The 27128-nt window shown below is 40.6% G+C and overlaps 1 protein-coding gene across 1 annotated transcript in view; it reads left to right on the top strand.

Annotated features, from left to right (window-relative positions):
- Positions 1-24508, top strand: part of LOC310739728 (Na(+)/H(+) exchange regulatory cofactor NHE-RF2) — a 45989-nt gene extending 21481 nt beyond the window's left edge. Inside the window, exons 3-6 of the mRNA XM_083565941.1 lie at positions 6632-6829; positions 16126-16279; positions 22334-22440; positions 22785-24508. Of these exons, the coding sequence (XP_083422067.1) occupies positions 6632-6829; positions 16126-16279; positions 22334-22440; positions 22785-22952 (627 nt within the window). The 3' untranslated portion in view covers positions 22953-24508. The remainder of the gene's footprint in view (positions 1-6631; positions 6830-16125; positions 16280-22333; positions 22441-22784) is intronic.
- The last annotated feature ends 2620 nt before the right edge of the window (positions 24509-27128 follow it).

The raw sequence follows: 27128 nt of genomic DNA, 5'->3' as shown, positions 1-27128 counted from the left end.
TCTTTTCTTATGAATGTACACATAGCACCCCATACTGACAGAAAAACACAGAATTGTTGACCTTTTTGCAGATTTATTAAAAAAGAAAAACTGAAATATCACATGGTCCTAAGTATTCAGACCCTTTGCTGTGACACTCATATATTTAACTCAGGTGCTTTCCATTTCTTCTGATCATCCTTGAGATGGTTCTACACCTTCATTTGAGTCCAGAAATTTTTGATTATACTGATTGGACTTGATTAGGAAAGCCACACACCTGTTTATATTAGACCTTACAGATCACAATGCATGCCAGAGCAAATGAGAATCATTAAGGTCAAAGGAACTGCCTGAAGAGCTCAGAGACAGAATTGTGGCAAGGCACAGATCTGGCCAAGGTTCCTAAGAGCACAGTGGCCTCCATAATCCTCAAATGGAAGACGTTTGGGACGACCAGAACCATTCCTATAGCTGGCCGACCGGCCAAACTGAGCTATCGGGGGAGAAGAGCCTTGGTGAGAGAGGTAAAGAAGAACCCAAAGATCACTGTGGCTGAGCTCCAGAGATGCAGTCGGGAGATGGGAGAAAGTTGTAGAAAGTCAACCATCACTGCAGCCCTTCACCAGTGGGGCTTTATAGCAGAGTGGCCCGACGGAAGCCTCTCCTCAGTGCAGGACACATGAAAACCCGCATGGAGTTCTCCAAGATGGTGAGAAATAAGATTCACTGGTCTGATGAGACCAAGATAGAACTTTTTGGCCTTAATTCTAAGCGGTATGTGTGGAGAAAACCAGGCACTGCTCATCACCTGTCCAGTACAGTCTCAACAGTGAAGCATGGTGGTGGCAGCATCATGCTGTGGGGGTGTTTTTCAGCTGCAGGGACAGGACGACTGGTTGCAATCAAGGGAAAGATGAATGCGGCCAAGCACAGGGATATCCTGGACGAAAACCTTCTCCAGAGTGCTTTGGACCTCAGACTGGGCTGAAGGTTTACCTTTCAACAAGACAATGACCCTAAGCACACAGCTAAAATAACGATGGAGTGGCTTCACAACAACTCTGTGACTGTTCTTGAATGGCCCAGCCAGAGCAATGACTTAAACCCAATTGAGCATCTCTGGAGAGACCTAAAAATAGCTGTCCACCAACGTTTACCGTCCAACCTGACAGAACTGGAGAGGACCTGCAAGAAGGAAAGGCAGAGGATCCCTGAATCTAGGTGTGAAAAACTTGTTGCATCCTTCCCAAAAAGACTCATGGCTGTATTAGATCAAAAGGGGGCTTCTACTAAATACTGAGCAAAGGGTCTGAATACTTAGGACCATGTGATATTTTAGTTTTTCTTTTTTAATAAATGCAACAGTGTCAACAATTCTGTGTTTTTCTGTCAATATGGGGTGCTATGTGTACATTCATGAGGAAAAGAAATGAACTTAAATGATTTTAGCAAATGGCTGCAAAATAAAAAAGAGTGAAAAATTTAAGGGGGTCTGAATACTTTCCGTACCCACTGTATATAAATAGATCTTTGAAAAATTCAGCAATATCCATTTAATCAGATATAATTTTAAGATGGTTTATAAAGTCCTTACTGCCTCTCTCTCCTGAATGTCAGTGTGCTAAGTGGCAGTTGCATTCAGCTTAATTCTTATTCTTGGCTCAATTATGTTGCATGTATTTCAAGAATTACATAAATGCTAGAGCTATACCTGAATATAAATATATTGCTTGTAATTAAAATATGTTTTCTGCGGTAATGAAAGCACAAAAGCCTGAAAACTAGTCCTCACAAAATATTCTAAATATTAATAAAGAGAAAAACCTAAAAAGCTTTCATTTTAAGACACACTCATAATTTATACCAATTATATACCTGATGATTGTATTTTTATTAACATATATGAATTGAAAACTAAAAGAGTTCATATCTTTATAGAAGGATATTGTAAAAAACTCTTATGCTGGTAATGACATAACATAACATAGGATGTCATATTTTCTCCACCAACCCAATCTCACCCTGACTTCTGTCTGCTAACTTCTGCCATGATCAGTCTACATGTGATGATCAGCAGTTAACTTGTTTTATGCATTCTTTTGCATTGCTATGGATGATTTTGTGAGACAAAAGCAGACCTGCTAGTCTGGGAGGTGTGACAGATTGTCTGATCAGTTTAAACTGGGCCAGATAAAACTAGCACTTGAGTGTCACAGCTGCATCTATTGCAACACCTCCTGTTTTTCCATTCAGCAGAACATTATCCACCCTTAAGGCTATAGAAGCCAAAAAAATAGCTTGTCTCACAAACATGACAACTTGCATGACGTGGTAACACTTTGTCATTAAATACAGGCAACATGAGTCTAGCTGATGTTATATTTGGTAACAAAGTCTCTTTTGGTATAAGCATGAGTTAGCTGTCACCGGATGTGTTTTAATTATTTTAATTATCTTCCATTATACACTGTCCATCACAGAATATCCACATAAGTGTTCTAACAGCATTATTGTTTTGCATATCCCAGGAGTTAAATTGAAAGGAATGAACAGATTTCAGACTCAAATATATATACTCAAAATATATACTGAATACTCCCAATTCACAGCATCTTGTACAATGGCCCATTTTGGCAGGAAGTTATCGTAATGTGTTCATGTCCCATCCCTAGCATAGTGGGGGAATGGGCGAGGTCCAGAGCAGGCGGAGGGTGTGGAAGAGGAACATTTTCTAAATGTATTATCCCGTTAGGAACACTGATTTGTTGCTAATGTTTAATCCAAAATGTTTTTGACACATTGTACACCCCTGCCTTTCCTGGTTGTGTGGAGATTATTTTGATTCCAAAATCTCCAGTTTCTCAGCAGTTTGTAGTTATTTAGTTATTGCTGAGTAAGAGGGAAAAAAGGCTTTGGTCAGATCGCTGTCTCCAAACTAATGCTTTTAACCCCAGTCTGAAATAAGATTTTCTGTCAATGCTCACAAACCAAAACATGGGAATGAATTAAATGCATGTATGTATGTATGTATGTATGTATGTATGTATGTATGTATGTATGTATGTATGTATGTATGTATGTATGTATGTATGTATGTATGTATGTATGTATGTATGTATGTATGTATGCATGTATGTATATATATGTATGTATGTATGTAAGTGAAACAGTTGTGCCAAGCACCTCAATATCTTTACATTGTTATGTACACATCACAAGGCTGACACTGGCAGTATTCATAGGGCTACATGACGTTACCTATGAAATGACAGGTTTGTATTTTTATTTACTCTGGCCCTTATGTACAGTGAGATCAAGTTTAATATTTGTAAGATGGCATCTATGCAAAAATCATGACACTGTATTTATAGAGTTGTGTATGATATTCTTTAGCTTTTAAATGAAGTTTCCTATTTATTAAGTGAGTTAAATTATGTATATTCCCTCTGACCATAGGGCTTACACAGTTTTCGTGTCACTATTTTAACATGTTGTTAAGTGTTACAGTATCCCTTTCTGTTCCATAAGAGTAGAGTTTCAGTTTTAAGCAGTACTTCCTTCCAGACACACACACTCACACAAAGATTAAGCAATACAAAGATATTGCATAAATGTAAAGGTAAAAAGGGCCCTGTGGTTCTGTGGTTGATCATGTCAAAAACATGTTATATGGTGAAAAGGTTACCACTGTTCTTATCTTACTTGTCTTGTCATAATTCATTAGCAGAGGTCATACTTAACATACCAACGATAGCAAAGTAATCTGTGCCTGAGAAATCTGACAGAAAAGAGATCAAATGCTTTAATTTTCAGTACATTTTCAAAGCTTTATCTTTGGTTAGGATTAGGGTTGATCTGGAGCCTCTTCTGGAAAAACAAGAAACAAGATGTAAACACCCTGGATGGAACATCATACAGTAGGTCCTTATGCACATAGTCTCACTTGGAGAAATGTTAGAGTACTGTTTGGGAAGTTGAAGGAAACTACACAGCTGCCAGGAAGAACATGATCACTGACTTTACATAGACACTAACCTAAGTTCAGGAAAAAGGAAACCTGAATTTTAGGACTAGTTTTAAAACTTTTAGCTTTATTCAGCTAATTTAAACATTTTAGAGCCATGTCATGGAATAATAATAAAAAAGAGGACTTTTCTCCTTCATTACTCTTTCCCTGGATATCTGTGCCCTAAAGGTATTTCATTGAGAAATAAATTGTAAATGAGTACACCTGGGAGTGTAGACTACGCTTTTGGGAGACGTTGAGGAGGAAACAGACGGATGGTGGGGTAAAGTTAACAACCACACTGGTGAACCCAGTCCTGTCGTCTCAGAGCCGTAATGACTACCATCTGTGGATTTTCTCTTGTTTATCTTACTGCGGCCCCACAGGCTTTACTGCATGTGGATCTAAAATGGATTTTTTGCTCATAAGTTGCTCATATTATTGGATTTAACATGCTTTGACTGATGAACCTGTTTCCATCTGTCTTAGTTTCCTGGGAAGGATTCTTCTATTGACATTGATGCATGTTGGGGTTTGTAGAGCCACTATGCTGTAAATCTTGGGATTTTATTTACTGTCTATCCCTAGTGGTCTGGGACACCTTAGTGCTAGCATTTTAGCCAAACTCCAGAAACAAAAATGCAAGTGATTTGAAAAACTTTGGTTGTTGTCAGTCTTATGCTTTGTCTTTTGTTCACTCTGCTCTAGATTGCTTTATTAAAAGAGAATGCAACTTGGTAAAAAGCCATTGGTAAAAGGAAATGTTTATAAAAGTTGTCAGTGTGTGTGTGTATATATATATAAAATAATTTTAATAACTTACTTTTGTAAACTATGTGTGCAATGCAAGCTGCTGCTTCTTTGCAACTGGCTGCATGTTTATGTCATGACTTAGAAGTTGCTGATTTATACTTTGAGTTTAATATAAAATATCCCATAAAACATCAGATTTATCCAGATTTTATTTTTTTTTTCACATATGCAATGTTTAGTCCATTTAAATAAAACCCAGATGTGTTTGTCTGCTCAGTGCAGCTTGTTTAAACTTTTGAGAGCACAGCAAATCACATTTTTTTTTCTTTTTGTGATTTCTGCACCCATTGGCAAAGGTTTGTTTACCCTTTTCCATCCAAAGTTTTACAAGTACTCAGCCATAGATACACCACACACAATCAGCCAGTCATCTGGCATCAGCACAGTGCAAAAAATCTTCTACATACAGGCCAAAACCATCAGAATGGTAAAAAGTCTGAGGCTACAGTAGGCACAATTGTACAGAAACTGTACAGTTTGTAACATTTTTAGCATCCACATTAGCCTTAGTTGTCACATTTTTTTGATTCTGTGAACTACTGTAGCCTCAGATTCCTGTTCTTGGCTGACAGGAGTGGAACCCGATGTGGCCTTCTGTTGTTGTAGCTCCTCCACCCCAAGGATTCAGCTTATTCTGTGTTCTGCAGTGGGGGCTCAAAGACAACACAGCCAACCCCCTGTGCCTCTCCTTGTCTTATTAATTGTAAAGGTGTATAGGTGAATTTAATTGAAAATGTATAAGTATTTTTTGGTTAAAACAGACGTTTTGTAGCAGTAAGGTAGAATTTAAGAAATAAAAGCATTTCATTATGGAATGTGGCACACCTGAAAATGTTTTTGCCACAATTATTGCTAAATAAATCTCTGATGATTTTGTAATAAAAGTGGAGCTCACTTATCACCTAGAAGGGTTTAAGCTGTTCAGTGCTGTGTTTGGTCATGCGTCATCTACATATGAGTCAGACCCCATGTGGCAGAAGCTTATAGAAAAAAAACTCAGTGAAATGTTTCACATGCTCAGTGATCATAACAACAAAAGTACAGACAGTTCTAGCACACACACAACCTTAAAGACACTTACAGTATGCGAGCATTTCACCCCAGACCTGTTCTTATGATGATTCTTAAGTAGGTTGTGCATGTTTAGTAAGGCTTCCTGCGATTAATTAGATGTTTTCAAGATGAGTGTGTCTTTAACACCGGTCCAAAATTTCTTTATCACACTGACTTTGCAGCTTGAACATGTCTAGTACGCTTGGCAAGGTCTGATGCTGGATTTTTCATTTTAGTGATTGTACAGTTTGTGAGTGTATGTGTACTATGAGTGTACATATGTGCTATAAATAAATCTACTGTGTGCAATATACTGGGAGACAAAGGGAGCTGTTTGCTCTTGGCTTCACAGTTTAGCATTCCAGATCGCAGGGGAAAAAAAACTAAAGGGTGTGTAGGAAGTGGCAGCGACAAAAATACCTACAGATCGTGGTACAGAGCAAACTAATACACTGGAAGTCCAACAAGCATTACAGTAATCTTCTAATCATGGATACATTTTAAAGATAAAGACATCAACATTAAGTTTCATTTTGGATATCCACTTCCGATTATTTGATTTTTTTTTGTTGCCTTTATGGAACCAAGTGCACCAGATTTATAGAAATGACACATCTGTAACATGCCATCTGGAGTAAATGAGAATGCGGAGGATGGAATCATCATAAACAAGTCGAATAATTTTCTCTGTTACTGCTCTGTTATTTGCACTGACCAAATATCCACCACACTTCGGATCTTAGTTTAACTGGATCCCTTTGTGTCTCTCTGTCTCAGGAGGCTCCAGTGGTGCCGTCTGCTCCAGCAGATGTGTCAGAGCTCATCCCCAGGTTTTGTCACCTGGTCCGGGCAGAAACAGGGTATGGCTTTAACCTTCACAGTGAGAAGTCCAAACCTGGTCAGTACATCCGCTCTCTGGACCCGGGATCTCCAGCTGACCGTGCAGGTCTTCGGCCACAGGACAGACTCATTGAGGTGAGAAAAAATGGATTAAGGTTAATGTGTAGATAATTCTAACTCAAGATTTATTTTTAAAAAGACAAAAAACTTTATTAAGTACATACACATAACACTTCTAATTCTTCATCAGACTTTATTTTACTTTCAGTTTCTTTAATTAATGTAGCCTCAGTAGAAGAGTTAAAGCAGCACCTTTTATATTTATTTGGAGGTTTCACATTCGTTTTTGATTATCACTTTTTTTCTCGATAACAAGATGGCCACCCTGTTTTACAAGTTTTGTAACATATTTTGAGTTACATGCCATACCTGGAAGAACTGCTTCTTTAGCTTGCTGTAAACTTATACTAATGCTAAAGGAAATGCAGAGTCAGCTAACTACAGTGCCTGTTTTAAATTTATATAACATGATTACTGTAATGTTATGCAGAACAATCAATTACCTAATTGATATTTCTGCATTAGTGTATTTGTATGTAGTCTACCATATCCAAACCCGATTCCAAAAAAGTTGGGACACTGTACAAATTGTGAATAAAAACAGAATGCAATGATGAGGAAGTTTCAAATTTCAATATTTTATTCAGATTACAACATAGATGACATATCAAATGTTTAAATGAAATTGATAATTTTAAGGGAAAAATAAGTTGATTTTAAATTTCATGGCATCAACACATTAAAAAAAAGTTGGGACAAGGCCATCTTTACCACTGTGGGGCATCCCCTCTTCTTTTTATAACAGTCTGCAAACGTCTGGGGACTGAGGAGACAAGATGCTCAAGTTTGGGAATAGGAATGTTGTCCCATTCTTGTCTAATATATGCTTCTAGTTGCTCAACTGTTTTAGGTCTCCTTTGTTGCATCTTCCTCTTTATGATGCGCTAAAAGTTGTCTATGGGTGAAAGATTAAGACTGCAGGCTGGCCATATCAGCCATGATGTTGTAATTAATGCAGTATGTGGTCTGGCATTGTCATGTTGGAAAATGCAAGGTCTTCCCTGAAAGAGACGACGTCTGGATAGGAGCATATGTTGTTATACCATCAGAGATGCAATCTTCTGAACTGAGCGCTGATATCAACTTGGGTTGTCCTGATCCTCTTTAGTCGGGATGACATGGCGACCCAGTTTTCCAAAAAGAACTTCAAATTTTGATTCGTCTGACCACAGAACAGTTTTTCACTTTGCCACAGTCCATTTTTAATGAGCCTTGGCCCAGAGAAAACACCTGCGCTTCTGGATCATGTTTAGATATGGTTTCTTTTTTGATCTATAGAGTTTTAGCCAGCAGCGGCAAATGGCACGGTGGATTGTGTTCACCGACAATGTTTTCTGGAAGTATTCCTGAGCCCATGTTGTGATTTCCATTACAGTAGCATACCTGTATGTGATGGAGTGCCGTCTAAGAGCCCAAAGATCACAGGCACCCAGTATGGTTTTCCGGCCTTGACCTTTATGCACAGAGATTGTTCCAGATTCTCTGAATCTTTGGATAATATTATCCACTGTAGATGATGATAACTTCAAACTCTTTGCAATTTTTCTCTGAGAAACTCCTTTCTGATATTGCTCCACTATTTTTCGCCGCAGCATTGGGGGAATTGGTGATCCTCTGCCCATCTTGACTTCTGAGAGACACTGCCACTCTGAGAGGCTCTTTTTATACCCAGTTGACCTAATAAGTTGCAAATTGGTCCTCCAGCTGTTCCTTATATGTACATTTAACTTTTCCGGCCTCTTATCACTACCTGTCCCAACTTATTTGGAATGTGTAGCTTGAAATCATGAAATCCAAAATGAGCCAATATTTGGCATGACATTTCAAAATGTCTCACTTTTAACATTTGATATGTTATCTATATTCTATTGTGAATAAAATATAAGTTTATGAGATTTGTAAATTATTGCATTCCTTTTTTATTTACAATTTGTACAGTGTCCCAACTTTTTTTGGAATCGGGTTTGTACAAATTTAACAGGGCTGTTGGGCATCTGGATGAGACTACATTTGACATTTGACTTTTTTTACTTTTATACGAGTATCTTCTGCTTCTTTCGGGTTCTTCCATTAGGGGTCGCCACAGCGGATCATCCTTCTCCATACCCCCCTGTCCTGTCCATCTGCCTCTTTTATCCCAACCACCTGCTTGTCTTCCCTCACCACATCCATAAACCTCCTCTTTGGCCTTCCTCTTTTCCTCCTTCCTGGCGGCTCCATCCCCAGCATTCTCCTACCAATATACCCCATGTCCCCTTCTCTGCACATGTCCAAACCATCTCAATCTCGACTCCCTCACCTTGTCCCTAAAACGTCCTACATGCGCTGTCCCTCTAATAAACTCGTTTCTAATCCTGTCCATCCTCGTCACTCACAAAGAAAACCTCAGCATCTTCATCTCTGCTACCTCCAGCTCCACCTCCTGTCTTTAACTCAATGCCACTGTCTCTAAACCATACAACATCACAGGTCTCACCACAGTTCTATAAACTTTCCCTTTCACTCAGGTAGATACCAGATATCACTGAGATAGATATCACGCAGATACCCTTCTATCACAAATCACTCCTGCCACTCTTCTCCACCCACTCCACCCTGCCTGCACTCTTTTCTTCACTTCTCTAACACACTCTCCATTACTTTACACTGTTGATCCCAGGTACCTGAACTCCTACCACCTCTTTTGCCTGCAACCGCACCACTCCACTGGGCTCCGTCTCATTTACACACATGTACTCTGTCTTACTCCTACTGACTTTCATTACCCTTCTCTCCAGCGTGTACCTCCACCTCTCCAGGCTCTTTTCAACCTGCTCCCTACTCTCACCACAAATCACAATATCAACCGCAAACATCATAGTCCCCGGAGACTCCTGTATGACCTCGTCCGTTAACCTGTCCATCACCACTGCAAACAGGAAAGGGTTAAGAGCCGATCCTTAATGCAATCCAACCTCCACCTTAAACCAGTCTGTCGTTCCTACTGCACATGTCACTGCTGTCACACTGTCCTCATACATGTCCTGCACCACCCTCACATACTTCTCTGACACACCTGACTTCCTCATACAATACCACAACTCCTCTCTCGGAACCCTCTCGTTCTCTTTCTCTAAATCCACAAACCTTTATGCGAGTATGAGGTTAAAAAAACCTTAGCAACTGCCGGGCTACTATTTTATTCAGAAAAGGACCAGATAATATTGTTTGAAACTTTAACAGGAAGGTATAAACAAAAATCATAACCCGTATGAGCAGTGATTAAAAAAAAAAAATCTGTAGGCCATGTTTAAAGTGATGAGGCAAAACAGGCCATGCTACCAGTGCTGGTATTTCTAGATTTTTATTTTACCCCGAAGTCATCCAGTGTTTTTAAAGTTTAGTACAATGTTTAATTAAAAAGTCAAACAAGGCTATTAGATCTGGTCATGTCTACTTCGTGTTTAAATCCAAGTACAGAAACAAATGCAGCTGAGTCATCGAGTTACAGAATAAATGGAGTGAAAGTGATATTGCTGAGGATCACTACTATGCTACATCACTTTTAAGTATCATGTTTTAGGTAGTTTTTTACATCTATGATGAGTGTAGATGTAAATTGTATTATATACTGTATTTTGCATATTATGTCATGCAGTTTTCGAGATATATAAAAAAAAATTATATTTCTGATTCAGGGTTAGGGTTAGGGTTCATATTTATTATTATAGAAGAATTGCATACGTTTAAGCAAACACATACGCACCTATTTGGCTTTAATTGAATTCAGATGCTTAAAGTTTGACACGTAGCCAAGGTCTCACACAGAGCATGAGGAAAGCCTTATATTAGTTTTGCACTTTGACCATTGACCTCTAACACAGCTAGTCATCCATCAGCTATTTATCCTTAAACCCCTGTTAATTAGAACCTTAAATCTCAACTAAAAGGAATGTAACTGGGGTTAACTAGTCTGAATGCCTAATTTGCTTACATAATTTACTCTTTCTTTCAGGGGAGAGGAATTATTGTAGTTTATATAGCTAGAGATACATGACTGATTTTGGGAAGAGAAGATCAAGTCTTACTTTTCTGTGTCTGTGGTCTCCACAGATCTCAGACCTCACTATAAACCCTGTGTTTATTTGTGGCTTCTTTGGGGCTTCCAAGGTGAATAATGTTATTTATCCTTGGTGAATGACCTTCAGATTTCCTGGATTTCCACTGAGGTGTGCTGTGTGTTTAATGCCGTTGAATGAGATGAGTTATACTGGCCAGTGATGATGTTGAAGTTTTCCATTGTTTGTTAGTGTTGAAAATGGTAGTTATGGAAATAAACTGAAAGTTAGGCCAATTTGCTGTCCATGTCAATTGGAAAATCGTGGAGAATCAAATCTTTAAACACTTCCAGTAGCATTCTCTTTGAAGGCAATGTGTATAATGACTTTTAAATGAATGTATAATGTGTTATAATGTATTTAAAAAACACATAATACATACATAATTATAATTATATAATTATAATACATAGTATACAATAAAATGCCAAAACTTATAAAAAAATATATACCTGAACATTGTATCACACACACACACACACACACACACACACACACACACACACACACACACACACACACACACACACACACATATATACAGTGAGGAAAATAAGTATTTAAACACCCTGCTATTTTGCAAGTTCTCCCACTTAGAAATCATGGAGGGGTCTGAAATTGTCATCATAGGTGCATGTCCACTGTGAGAGACATAATCTAATAAAAAAATCCAGAAATCACAATGTATGATTTTTTAACTATTTATTTGTATGATACAGCTGCAAATAAGTATTTGAACACCTGAGAAAGTCAAGGTTAATATTTGGTACAGTAGCCTTTGTTTGCAATTACAGAGGTCAAACGTTTCCTGTAGTTTTTCACCAGGTTTGCACACAATGCAGGAGGGATTTTGGCCCACTCCTCCACACAGATCTTCTCTAGATCAGTCAGGTTTCTGACCTGTCGCTGAGAAACACGGAGTTTGAGCTCCCTCCAAAGATTCTCTATTGGGTTTAGGTCTGGAGACTGGCTAGGCCATGCCAGAACCTTGATATGCTTCTTACAGAGCCACTCCTTGGTTATCCTGGCTGTGTGTTTCGGGTCATTGTCATGTTGGAAGACCCAGCCTCGACCCATCTTCAATGCTCTAACTGAGGGAAGGAGGTTGTTCCCCAAAATCTCGCAATACATGGCCCCGGTCATCCTTTCCTGAATACAGTGCAGTCGCCCTGTCCCATGTGCAGAAAAACACCCCCAAAGCATGATGCTACCACCCCCATGCTTCACAGTAGGGATGGTGTTCTTGGGATGGTACTCATCATTCTTCTTCCTCCAAACACGTTTAGTGGAATTATGACCCAAAAGTTCTATTTTGGTCTCATCTGACCACATGACTTTCTCCCATGACTCCTCTGGATCATCCAAATGGTCATTGGCAAACTTTAGACGTGCCTGGACATGTGCTGGTTTAAGCAGGGGAACCTTCCGTGCCATGCATGATTTCAAACCATGACGTCTTAGTGTATTGCCAACAGTAACCTTGGAAACGGTGGTCCCAGCTCTTTTCAGGTCATTGACCAGCTCCTCCCGTGTAGTTCTGGGCTGATTTCTCACCTTCCTTAGGATCATTGAGACCCCACGAGGTGAGATCTTGCATGGAGCCCCAGTCCGAGGGGGATTGACAGTCATGTTTAGCTTCTTCCATTTTCTAATGATTGCTCCAACAGTGGACCTTTTTTCACCCAGCTGCTTGGCAATTACCCCGTAGCCCTTTCCAGCCTTGTGGAGGTGTAAAATTTTGTCTCTAGTGTCTTTGGACAGCTCTTTCGTCTTGGCCATGTTAGTAGTTGGATTCTTACTGATTGTATGGGGTGGACAGGTGTCTTTATGCAGCTAACGACCTCAAACAGGTGCATCTAATTTAGGATAATAAATGTAGTGGAGGTGGACATTTTAAAGGCAGACTAACAGGTCTTTGAGGGTCAGAATTCTAGCTGATAGACAGGTGTTCAAATACTTATTTGCAGCTGTATCATACAAATAAATAGTTTAAAAATCATATATTGTGATTTCTGGATTTTTTTTTTTAGATTATGTCTCTCACAGTGGACATGCACCTACGATGACAATTTCAGACCCCTCCATGATTTCTAAGTGGGAGAACTTGCAAAATAGCAGGGTGTTCAAATACTTATTTTCCTCACTGTATATGAACTCTCTCTCTCTCTCTCTCTCTCTCTCTCTCTCTCTCTCTCTCTCTCTCTCTCTCTCTCTCTCTCTTTCTCTCTCTCTTTTCTCCAATATATAATCTTTTCAGCTTTTAATGAATGAAAACTGGTTATTCATCTTTGTTTTTTTCCATGGCAGTGTGGTGTGTGTAAATGTGTGTGTGTGTGTGTGTGTGTGTGTGTGTGTGTGTGTGTGTGTGTGTGTGTGTGTGTGTGTGTGTGTGTGTGTGTGTGTGTGTGCGGTTAAATGCATACACCAGGTTTTTTCTGCTTTATTTTTCAGATCAGTTACCACAGTTTTATGTTTTCCCGAAGAAAGAAAAATATATCTGTGGAAATTGTCAGTAAAATGTATGAATGAGCATGAATGAGCAGGTATATGTGCTCTTCCAGTAAAGTGTCTGGTGTGTGTACCTGCTTTGCACAGCACCTGTCTTCTACTGTAAGAAAAATTAGAGTAAAAATGTAAAGCAAGTTCATTAAAGATCTAGCAGAAAGATTTTAAAGTACTTCTCTAGGACAGGGGTTTGTGTGTAAGTGTGGATAGTTAAGGCAGGTCTGCTTTGAGTGTGCAAGTGTGTGTGCGCGAGTGTGTGTGCGCGTGTGTTATTTGTTGTCAATCTCCTGGGAACTTGGAGGCTTGCAACTCCTTTCTCTCTACTAATCCCTCCTTCCTCCTGTCATTCAAATCATTGAGTTTGGATTAAGAGTGTAGCCACATCTCCACTAAGAGAAAGAAAGGTAAAAGGCAAGACGCTGGCTGAGAAGGGGCTTTGAGAAAATAAGCAAAGAATGATGACAAAAGATAGACTTGATCATTAGAACGAAGTGACCTTCTGACCCGAGAAAATTAGAGCTGTGTTGTATGGCCAACATGTCACGGTCATCTGGATCAGACAATCGTTGTGTCACTTTGCACATTGTATTTTCACCTCACTCTCTCAGTAGGCAGTAGTTATTGAACGAGCATGCTCGACTCATCATTGTGATGTCATCATGCCATCTGTTTCTAAATTTATACAACACAAATGCATTTGCACACTTTTGAATTCATCACCTTTTTAGTATATTAATTACATTAGTTTCTCTTATTTGCTTTAGACTAGACCTCTTATCCATAAAAAGTTGCATTTTCTCATTCTGCAAATAAACAATGTTTTTCCCTTTGAGAAAGAACATCATCAGACAAGGGACCTGCCTGCTTATCAGTCGTCTGTTGCACTTTTTCTTATGCAGGTTTTTAAAGAGAGCTCTGCACCTATGCCTACACTTGCACAGGAGCGCACACACACACACACACACACACACACACACACACACACACACACACACACACACACACACACACACACATACGCACAGCTGTGTCACCTGAAACCTGCAGTATTGCCACAACACTGGCCTCTTGCATCAATATTTGATGGCCTTGCGCTACCTGCCCTTGCTTCTTTCCAAACCTGATGAAAATATTAAAAAATATACATAAAAGCCTATCATATAATAAAAGCTGTTTTTTAAAGAAGGGTTCTTTTTCCAAGATTAGGTTCTCTGACCTAATTCTGTTCCTCCCTCTCTCTTTCTCTCTCTCTCTCTCTCTCTCTCTCTCTCTCTCTCTCTCTCTCTCTCTCTCTCTCTTCTCTCTCTCTCTCTCTCTCTCTCTCTCTCTCTCTCTCTCTCTCTCTCTCTCTCTCTCTCTCTCTCTTCTCTCTCTCTGTCTCTTCTTTTCCATTTGGTGAACCTGATCCCACAGCCAAACTAGTTGCTAAGAGACTAACTGAAGGGGGGACCAAAAGAAAAAGGGAAAACTCATGTTAAATGATGCCAAAGAAGAAAAAGAAACATTTTAAGCAATCAAATGCAGAAGCTCTTATTGCTATCTGACTTGCCAGGGCGAGACCACTTTTTATATAATTTTTATATTCATGTTTGCTGTTTAAAATAAAAATAACTGTTAAAAAAAAATGCTAAAGTGGAAAATGACTGACCTATTTTTTTTTTGTTTGTTTCCCAACTCTTGGTCCTTGTGGAAAAATACGAACAGTGTGCACTGCCACCTGGTGGCAAAATCATGGCAGCAGTATGAATACAGTCTTGGGAAAAAAAGTTGTGCAAGGGATCGCTTCTACGTAGAGTTAAATAACATTCAAATTAAATATTATAACATCTTTATTTGTCCAAAGAACACAAAAAAACCTATATGTTCAAAAGAAATTTTATTCAGTTTAGGCGTAACTTGACCAAAGGAATGAGGTTCGTCATCATCAATGTCTTAATGTGTAATTTGACCTGAAAGTTTGTTTTGTTTTGAAGGAACACAAAATCTCAGTGGTATAGGCCTTTACAGCAGGACTATTGAGCAGAAAATACACACATATGTTTATACGCCTATGTAGACACACACATGTAGAGTAATATTACATAATACAGTAATAGTAGTAAATATCTCTAAGTGCATGTCTTCCTCTATCTCTCAGTTTTGTAACAGCTACATATAATAATTAGTCTCACTGAATAATAGATGTCTGGAAGATTAAAATGTGTAAATGTAAGCAAGATATAAAGACAGCAAGAGTTTTCTGTACTATCTCCGTAAAAAAAAATATTTAGGGTCAAAAAAGGTTACGCTGATTCTTCTCACAATAATTCTACACACATTTGAGTTACATTGCTATAATGAGATCAGTTCTGAAATGGGAAAAATTGCAGATCCCAAGGAAACAGTAAACAGACATTAAAAGCCTAGGCTGTTTTTTGAGTAGAGCTTTTGAGCACTTAATTTTCTCCAATTGAAGGAAAAATTAACAGGAAGTTTAATGTAAGGCTTAAACCATGATCCATCATTGCAGTAAATGTTACAGTATAAATCTTTTCACTCTTCTGCTTGTATAGTAAGAACGTTTTCTATAAGTGCGAAATATAGAGCAATGGTCATTCACAGACTGCTTTTTTATATATTAAAGGATTGTGATCATAACTGTTAAGTAGAAGATTATACATGCTCAGAGCAGAGCTGCTGATCTGATTACTCATTTCCATGTCTGTGCAGGTGAATGGGGTGAACATTGAGGGCATGCGTCATACCGAGGTGGTGGCCTTCATCAAGCGCGGAGGAAACGAGACCCATTTACTGGTAGTGGATCCAGAAACAGATGAGCATTTCAATAAGCTGGGCATCACCCCCAGCAGCAGCCATGTCAAAGGTATTCCACCTTCCTAATCATTTGTATTTATGATATTATTTCTAAATGCATCTACTGTTGTCTGCTCAGTAACATGTGTTTATTAATATGTATTTAATATGTATTTTCTTATTATATTCTCACAGTGTCAGTGTAGCAGAAATTCCCAGCAGCCCCTGCATGTCACATGTCACAAACCTGCACACCTGTTTTTTGTTTCACCTTAATCAGCGCTTCCATTTAACATTTAGCAAAATAACAAGGGGGCAGAGAAATATATGGCAGTATGTATTTATAAAATAGCTAAACATGGCAGGGCTAACAAGACTAGGGTAGGAAAAGCAACAAACAAATGTGACCTGAAACAAAGCTTCCCAAAGAGACACAAAAAACTGGAGCTTGATTGATAGGTAGGTAGGTGTCAGGGATCCACCTGCCACGCCCCCTTTGGTGGCTCTCTATGCCTCCGCTCTCCCTGGAGCTCCAGGCATAACCAGCTACGCTTCTCCCTATGCGCACCTCGGACTCTCTTAAGGACTTGTGTGTGCGTGAGTGCGTGTGTGTTTGTGCGCGTGCGTGCGTGTGTGCTTGGGTGCTTGTGTTTATCTCTCTCCCTCACTCTGGTCAATAAAACCCGAGCGAGCTGTACTCCGGCTTCCGCCTCCTTCTCATGGGGATGTTCGGGATGAATCCGTCGTATCTGCGTTGCAACCCTCTCGATTCTGAGCAGACTTCGCCCCAGGGATTCCAGGAGGACTTTTTTTCACTCCAGAATCCTAAAGAGAGCTCCGTTCCGCTCCAGAGTCCTAAAGAGAGCTCCGTTCCACTCCAGAGTCCTGAAGAGAGCTTGGCTTCGCTCCAGAGTCCTAAAGAGAGCTCGGCTTCGTCCCTGGACCTCCAGGAGAGCTCGGCTTCGTCCCAGGACCTCCAGGAGAGCTCGGCTTCGTCCCAGGACCTCCAGCAGAGCTCGGCTTCGTCCCAGGACCTCCAGGACAGCTCGGCTTCGTCCCAGGACCTCCAGGAGAGTTCGGCTTCTCTCCAGGTCTCCACAGAAAGCTCCTCTCTGTCACAGAGCGTCTCCGAGAGCTCAGCTCTGCCCCAGGACCTCCGCGAGAGCTCAGCTCTGCCCCAGGACCTCCGCGAGAGCTCAGCTCTGCCCCAGGACCTCCACGAGAGCTCAGCTCTGCCCCAGGACCTCCGCAAGAGCTCCTTTCCGCTCCAGGACCTCCAGGAGAGCTCAGCTCCGCTCCAGGTCTCCACAGAAAGCTCCTTTCTGTCACAGAGCGTCTCCGAGAGCTCCTCTTCACTTCAGCATGTCCCCGAGAGCTCCTCTCCGCTCCAGCATGTCCCCAAGAGCTCCTCTCAGCTCCAGCATGCCTCCGAGAGCTCCTCTCAACTCCAGCATGTCTCCGAGAGCTCCTCTCAGCTCCTCCGATGGTGATGTCTCGTGTCCGAGCTCCTCCGATGGCGATGTCTCGCCTCCGAGCTTCTCCGATGGCGACGTCTCGCCCCCGGGCTCCTCCGTCGGCGACGTCTCGCCTAAGAGCTCCTCCGAAAGGCGGCATCTCGCCTAAGAGCTCCTCCGATGAAGACATCTCGGCCCCAAGTCTCCCAAAAGGCGAAGCCACACCTCCTGGACCATCTAAAGGCGAAGTCACGCCTCAGCGTTCCGCTCCAAGCGACGTTTCGCCTCCGGGTTCCTTTCCGGCCGACGTAACACCTCCGTGTCCCTTTCCGGGCGACGTCTCTCCTCCAGGTCCCTCGGAGGATGACAAAGCACTCCCGAGTTCCTCTGAAGGCGTCGTCACGGCTCACAGCCCCGGCGAAGGTGTCACTGCATTCCTCATCTCCGCCGTGGGCGTCACTCAGCCTCTGGACACCACAGAAGGCATTTTTTGGCTCCCGGTCCACACTGAGTGCATTTCTGAGTGGCTCCTGACCTCCGTGGTTGGCACCCCTTTGGTCCAGGTCTCTGCCGAAGATGTCACTCCGTTCTGGGTCTCCGGGGTGGATATTGTTACACTACCGTCCTCCTTGCTGGACATCACTCCACTCCAGACCTCCCCAGTGGGCATCAATCCGCTCCTGATTGCCGCCGAGTGCATCACTCGGCCTCTGGTCTCGGCCGTGGAGGTCGCTCAGCCTCTGGACTCCGCTGCGGGCGCAGCATGGTCCCTGTCCTACACCGGAGCCGTCTCTCCACCTCCAGCCTCCACTGAAGACGTCTCTCCGTCCCTGGTCTCTGCTACAGGTGGTGCTGACCAGGTCCCTTTCGACCCTGGATGGACACCGGGGTCCTCTTTCGAGTGCCCTGGCCCTCCGGGCATCAGTGGGTTTGGGCCATCAGGTGCCGCCCCCTCTGGGGGGGGGTAATGTCAGGGATCCACCTGCCACGCCCCCTTTGGTGGCTCTCTATGCCTCCGCTCTCCCTGGAGCTCCAGGCATAACCACGCACACCTGGAGCTCGTTGTCACTCATGCCTCCGCTCTCACTGGAGCTCCAGGCGTAACTATGCACACCTGAAGCTCCTCATCACTTCACCCCGCTCCTGCATAAACCCCTCTCTCACATTCACCCAGGGTTCGTTATTGAATGTGTTAGATGCTACGCACTGCTGCATGGTTTCACAGTTGCATGCAGTACTCTACGGGTTCTATTCCGTTCGGACTCTACCATCCGGTGCCGGCTGTGTTTCTCCTCCCTGCGCATTTCGGATCAGCTACGCTTCTCCCCATGCGCACCTCGGACTCTCTTGAAGACTTGTGTGTGCATGAGTGCGTGTGTGTGTGTGTGTGTTTGTGCGTGTGCGTGTGTGTGTGTGCTTGGGTGCTTGTGTTTATCTCTCTCTCTCACTCTGGTCAATAAAACCCGAGCGAGCTGTACTCCGGCTTCTGCCTCCCGTTTCTCTCGCACCCTGACAGTAGGTATGAGGTCGGTTGGTCGATTGGCATTGTGCAAATTAGATTTTAATTGCATGAAAAAATTTTATATATATGTAAGAAATACATTGAGCAAGGCCCTTAACCCTCTATGCTCCGGGGGTCCCTTACGAGGGAAATATCAAGGTCCGTGACGTCGGAGTGACGTGGGGCCGCCTTCCTGTGGGCTCACCACCTGCAGGAGGGACCGTAAGGGACGGTGCTGTGAGGATTGGGCAACAGTCGAAAGCGGGGGCCTGCTTAGACTGCTGCCCCCGCGACCCGAATTCAGATAAGCGGGAGAAAATGAATGAATGAATGTAAGAAATAAATATAAATGCTGTGGTCAATGGAAAAATATGCAGAAGCTGTTGAAAGATGTGTGGCAGGCACAGCCTATTAGAGAAATATGTGATATATACAGATGTGTTAAAGATTTTTCACACTCCTTGGACAAATCAATGCTTTGAAAATGTTTCATTTATAATACCTACTAACATTGTATTTAATATATATTAGTTGCACAAACCCACACATGTTAGCTAAACTTAATTTGTATACCAATAGAGATGGCCAGAGAAAACTTTAATTATTTTCAGTTACTGTCACCATGGCCAAGAAAAAAGATGATCTTCGTACGCATGTTGTCAATGCCCATAGTGGAGGCAAAGGTTACAAGGCCATTTCGAAAGAACTGGCTGTCCCTGTTTAAACCATACAGTGTATCATTATGAAGTTCAACACTGTCAAAAACATGGATGGGCATGGCAGGAAGCGCAAATTATCCTCTAGAGTCGCTAGAAAGATCTGCTGAGATGCAAACAACAAACCCTGTATCACTACCAAAGCTCTAATAGACACCCTCAACCAAGCAGGGGAGACGGTTTCAAGATCCATCGTTCATCGCATTCTGCATCGAGGTGGTCTCCATGGACATCAAACCAGAAACCACTCCTTACCCAAAGACACCGGGATGCGCGCCTGGTCTTTGTGAAGGGTCACCTAGATAGAGATCCGAACTTCTGGTCATCCATCCTCTGGTCAGATGAGACTAAACTGGAGCTCTTTTAAAATATAGACGTTGCATATGTTTGGCGTAAGAAAGGAGAAGCCTTCAATCCTAAGAATACCATTTCAACAGTCAATGCTCACAGCAGTGGTCACATCATGCTATGGGGATGCTTCTCTGCCAGTGGTCCAAGTAACCTTGTTAAGAAAGATGGTATCATGAAAATGGAGGACTATCTCGCGATTCTTGATGAAAACCTGGTGGCTTCAGCGCACAAGCTCAACGTGCCAGAGAATTGTACCTACCAGCAGGAGTGGCCAAGTCAAAGCCCTGACATGAACCCAATTGAGAATTTGTGGAGAGTGTTGAAGATCCGGGTCAACGCTAGGAAGCCTTCCAATCTCCAACAACTGGACACTTTTGCGAAGGAAGAGTTGGCAAACATTCCACAGCAGACCTGTAGAAATCTTGTGGAGACCTACAAAAGCGTTTGCAGGCTGTCATTAAAACCAAAGGTTTTTCTATTGATTATTTAAACATTGTAATATAAAGAGTGTTGTAAATTAATAAATAGGTAATAAATAGGTATTGTAAATTCATAGCATGTACCAGCTTATCTTCTATATATCTGAATAGAATCTGCATATTTACTTAAAATTTACAATTACATACAGTTATAATTATACAGAAATGATAATGTTTCCTAACTAAAGACTGGTGCTGATTTGGTTGAAACAAGAAGCAGGTGTGCAAGTACAACCCAATTCCCCCAAGTTGGGACACTATACAAAAAGTAAATAAAACTAGAATGCAATGATTGGCAAATCTCATTAATCCACATTTAATTCACAATAAAACTAAATAAAATCAATTGTTTAAACTGAGAAAATTTACCATTTTAAGGAAAAAATATAGATTATTTTGTATTTTGATGGCTGCAACACGTCTCAAATAAGTTGAGACGGGGCCATGTTTACCACTGCATCATGTCTTCTCTCTGTACACATCTGGGAACTGAAGAGACCAGTTTGAAGTATTGGTAAAGATTTGTTGTTCTATATGTGTCTGATACAGAATTCTATTTGCTCATCAGTTCTGGGTGTTCTTTGTTGTATTTTTGGTTTTGATAATGTGCCAAATGATTAGACTGCAGGCAGGCCAGTTCAGGACCCATGACTACTATGAAGTCATGCTATTGTAATAGATGCACTATGCAGTTATCATTGTCTTGCTCAAATATGCAACGCCTTTCCTGAAGAAGACGTTTTCTGGATGGAAGCATTTGTTGCTCTAAAACTTGTATATACCGTTTAGTATTGATGGAGCCTCTCTCCAAATGTGCAAGCTGCTCATTCCACTTGTACTACTCACTCCCCTACCATTAGAGTCCACAGGACGTTGTGTTCATGGTTTTCCAAAAAGAAATAACACTTTTTCCAGACTGTTGTTGCCCTGTCCCTACTTTTTTTGAGACGTGTTGCAGCCACCAAAATTTCCCTTAAAATGGTTCATTTCCTCAGTTTAAATATTTGATATGTTTTCTATGTTCTATTGTGAGTAAAATATGGGTTTATGAGATTTGCAAATCATTGCATTCTGTTTTAATGCACATTTTACACAGTGTACACTGTCATTTTAGCCATGTACAATACAGTACACAGGAAACAAAATAATGTTCCTCTAGGACCAAAGCACTACATAAATCAACATGAATGAAACAAAATTACACAAAACAGCACTGACCAGTACACTTAATGTGTCTTAGTAAATTCTCCATATAATATAAATAAATCCTGTACATGTAAACATTTGTTGGTTTAGCAGTGGCAAGTTGCAGAAGCTACTCTGAGGTGCAGTTTCTATCCTCTTTCTGCTATCTGCTAACTGATTTGGCAAGGATTATGCTTTTTAATCATATAGTGATGTTTTATTTATTAAATAGCACATACTTTCTTCAATGTTAAGAAAAAAGAAAAGCAATCACTGTTAAATTATGACCCTATATACAGTGATGTGAAGTAATAAAGTTTGCAGAAAAGTAGACCAAGTTTTCATAGAAAGAGAACCAGAGCTTCATCAGCTGTGCTTTTGAACTGATCAGTCAACTATGACTTAAAAGTGATGTAACTTATATTTTTCCTTCCTTAGGTTTCGAGGGTAAGACCATCACTAACGGCTCACCAAATCCTCGAGTCAATGGCCACTCCACCCAGTCAGCGCACTCTGACCAAAGCAGCCAAGACAATAGCACACAGGTGTGTGTGTGTGTGTGTGTGTGTGTGTGTGTGTGTGTGTGTGTGTGTGTGTGTGTGTGTGTGTGTGTGTGTGTTTTTCTAATCAATATTCAATCACAATTAAACACTGTATACTGATACTGTATCTGTATCTGGTATATATGTTGCATGTGTGCGTGTGGCGGGAGGGCGGGGTTCAAACAGAATTACACAGAAAAGTCTAAAGAAAACAATTTGCCTTACAATTATATTTAAAATTTTAACTAATTAATACTTGATATGATAATACACAAAAATCACACAGTGTATGTGGCATAAACAATCACATTATAATCAAGTGTGTTTGTCTGTGTGCCTCTCTGTAGAACTCTGAGGATGGTGATAGCCACTCACTAGACCCTTTCGCAGAGATCGGTCTGAGGCTGAGCCCCACTGCAGCAGAGGCGAAAGAGAAAGCGCATGCTAAGCGTGGCAAGAAGCGAGCACCACAGATGGACTGGAATAAGAAATACGAGATTTTTAGCAATTTCTGAACACAACACACATTTTCACATGCTCCCCAATCTGGAATTCCCTGACATGTCGCCTTTAACCCTCGCCCCTGTCGTCACTGACTGCTTTTAATGGAGAAGGCTGTTATTTTTGTAGAAAAAGAAAACGAGGAAAAATATTTGTAAAGGATGATTGGAGCAGGCAGTGGGGAAAAGCGTCGGTCTATTTTTTCACCAATTTCTAACTGGAAAAGAAAAACTCCTGATTCAGAGCTGTGATGGGGGAAAAAAGGCCAACGAGAACATGAAGAAAGCGCTTGTTGTTTTTTATTGCTTTTAATTAAGTTTACTGCTTCTCTACGACCACTTCAGACCGAATCTCTACAAGACCATTAGACATTTGATCAATCTGCAAAAAACCACCAGGCAATTCATGCCTTATAGTTTTGCATCTTGTTGCTCGATGGTGCTGCTTTCTGATCTAGCTGAAGGAAATCTTGAGGGTGGGAAAAGGATATAAATTTAAGTAGGACATGACAATTATAATTTCTATATGTTCCTTATAAATCAGTATTACATATAAAGAGATTGAACTGATATAAACCTTCTTCAGGATGCAACTCAGAATAATCAGCCTTTGTTTACACTTCAGGTAAAATCAAGCAAATAAAGTGAGGTGTTGTATATTGTATGAAAAGTATTTTGTAAGTAAAGTGAGGCAGGCACAAGTGGATATCTGGTGAAGATTCTATTAATGGACACTAGAGGGTAGCATTGTAGTAGATCTTTATTTAAGGACAGATTGAGAACTTACAAGTGGTATCCACTAGAGGGAACCATTTGTACGACACGTGATTGGATTTTTCTTTTTTTCGATAACAAGATCAACACCACCCCACACAAACACACACACAGACACAAATCAATCATGGAGGTGAAACACCACTCAAATCAAAATCAACAAGAAGAAGCAGACATTTCATTGTAACCTAAAGAAGTGATTGGAGGTTGGAAGACAATATTTTTAACTAATGATGAACTGAGGATTGTGACTGCAGTGTGTATTATCTGATCCACAAACAGGTGAAGGATGTGATGAACTCGTGTGAGTGATGAGAAGCTAATGCTGGATCTATAAGCTAGTGAAATTTAAAGACAGTATGCAGCTTTTGTCAAAACGGACAGAGGACCACTGAGAGTCTCTGACAATCAGAACCTGCTTGACCTGTGGTATGGTGCAAAAATGCAGGCTTTGCATCGGGTTCTCTTTGAACGTTAAGCAAGATCAGATTTAGATCATGTGCTGATGAACCTCTTTATCTGCATATATAACGTCATTATTTTACCTTATTCCTTTGACACTCATGTATATTAGCAGCATTGCTGTATTCCATTAACAATCTTTTTTTGTTTTGTTTTTTTTATCTAGTATGGCTTTCTTTTTATGTTTGTTAGCGTCATTTGTGTTTGCTGTAGATTTTTCCTGTTCCTGACATTGTATGCATTCAGATTTCTGTATGCTTATGTATATTCACAATGAGAATATATGCCAGGTTGCAATGTTTCTTTTTTTCTTTCAATAAAGTGTGATATTCGCACATGTTGACATTGTCAACCAGTTAGTTTAGTACCATGGAAAGTGGATATAATTTGAAATAGACAGTGAATTATCATCTTCAGTAACAAGTTTTCATGGTCATGGTTGCAGTGGATCCAGAAACTATACTGGAAATACTGGCTGCAAAGCAGTTAATATAAACCAGAACAATTGCCAGACTAAGGCAAAGCTCAGAATCCAACCATGATCTACAAAGCTGTTTGTTACTTGGAGAGTCACAGTGCCACCCGATTCAGTATTTGTTAGCAATATAACAAATTATTATTTTTTAGACACAAACAATCCGTCACGCTCCCTGAGATCTCAAAACACCAGACTTCTTAGTAGTTCCTAGAATAGCAAAGTCCACTAAAGGTTGTGGAGCATTTTCACATTTAGCTCCTAAACTTTGGATTAGTCTTCCTGGCAGTGTTCGGGGCTCAGACATCCACATTAAAAATGTTTCTTTTTAGCAAAGCCTACACATAACAAACATCACATCATAACCTTGTGCTCCAGAAGATCTGATCAAATACACATTATCAACTTGTGCTGTTAATATCATGAACAGCAGCTACGCTAATTCCTCTCCACTGCTTCTCTTTCTCTACCTATCCCAAGGCATCCTGAGGTTGCTCCAGCTCCTCAGATTGTGGACCTTTTGTTCAGATCAGATTGTTTAAAGATTGTGGACCTTTAAAGAAGTAGACGCCGAACTCGCAAACATCCCGTACCAGCGCCAATTGGATCCCACTTCATGTGGAGTTTTGACATTGGACCTCCTGGAGTGTTTAAAGGCTCTGGCATGGAGAAGCTGGTGTTGGATCTGTGATGATCGCAAATGTTGAGCTATTATTAGTTGCTCAGTAGCTCCTAGTTTTATAACCACAAATGACTGTAAAAGACTGTAGAAAGAACATTACTCATAATTACATTCCAGTGCTCATGTTAGTTCTCACTCTCCAGTGTTCTGTATTGTTGAAAGATTTATGATCAAACTCTTGATGTCACCCAAATGAGGATGGGTTCCCCTTTTGAGTCTGGTTCCTCTCTTTCTTCTTCATAACATCTAAGGAAGTTTTTCCTTGCCACAGTCGCAACGGCTGCTCATCAGGCATAAATACACACCATTCACCTTCACTGTTCAATTCTGTAAAGCTGCTTTGAGACAATGTCTGTTGTGAAAAGCACTATAGATATAAACTTGACTTGACAAATTTGACATGGAAAGAAATCTACAAGTCATCTGGTACAACAAAAAATCGCAAAAGAGCTGGGACACTTTATTTACAAAAGAACATAGAAAACATCAAATGTTTAAAGTGAGGAAATTTTTTAAGGAAGAAAACAAGGTCATTTTGATTTTGGTGGCTGCAACACGTCTCAAAAAAGTTAGGACAGGGCAACAAAAGTCTGGAAAAAGTAAATGTTATTAAAATTAAACAGTTTAAGAAACACTTTGCAACTAATTAGGTTCATTGACACTGGGTCAGTAAAATGATTGGGTATATGTAGCATATCTTAGAGAGGCAGACTCTCTCAGAATTAAAGATGGGCAGAACTTCACCAAACTCACAGACTGTCAAAAATCAATATTAGATGCTCATGATCTTCGCAAATGCATTAAAAACAGTCATGATTCTGTAATGGAAATCACTGCATGGGTTCATTAACACCTCCAGAAATCACTGTGAACACAGTTTGCAATGTCGTCCACAAATGCTGGTTAAATCTTTATCATGCAAAGAAGAAGGTATGAGTGAACATGATTATTTTGTTGCTTTATTCACATTTTGCTAAAAACCTTTGGTAGCATGTCAAAATGTTATGCTTTTTTTTATAGCTAATCTATAGAAGACCAACTTTTACCTCCACTTGTTTGTCCTATTTATGCCTCCTGATTTGTAAATAGTACAGGTATTATAGATAAAAATTAAATGTAACATTTTTAAATGCACTCACAATTTAATAGGTACATGTCAACCCCTGTGCAGTAGCACAATAAATAAAATGATACATTTACAGGTCAAGAGCCTCGGGTCTGATCAAAACGCAAAATGGGGGAAAATGTGATCTCTGTGACTTTGACACTGGGATGGTTGTTAATGGCAGATGGACTGGCTTAAGGATATCAGAAACTGATAATCTCTTTCAGGGATTTTACATAAAGTTTCTCGGTGCAAAAAAAGCAAACAAACAAAAAACATCTATTGAGTAGGTGGAAACATTTTGCTGAAATTCAGGAAGAGGTTTGGGACTAGTTTGAGCCTGATGGAAAGGCAGCAGTAACTTAAATAATCAAGGTTTATAATCATAGTGTGCAAAAAAGCCTCACATAATATTCAGCACATTAAACCTTGAGGTGATCAAGGTTTGGTTCCACTCATGTCAGCCAAGATCAAGAATCTGAGGCTAAAGTGAAGCACAGGAGCCCTTCATAAATGTGAGTTTAATACCCAGCAACCCCAAGCTGCCACTTCAACCCCCTGACTGCTCAGTTGTATAAATGAGCGAATTGTAAGTCGCTCTGGATAAGGACATCTGCTTAATGTCATAAATGAAAATGTTGTAGGTCAAATTTTCTATGGTCTAGTTTAGAATTTGAATATGTATTGACCCAT

This window comes from Silurus aristotelis (assembly GCF_946808225.1).
Source record: "Silurus aristotelis genome assembly, chromosome: 17".
Taxonomy (NCBI): Eukaryota; Metazoa; Chordata; class Actinopteri; order Siluriformes; family Siluridae; genus Silurus; species Silurus aristotelis.
Note: the sequence above shows the minus strand (reverse complement) of the source record. Positions and strands in the feature narration are given on the sequence as shown.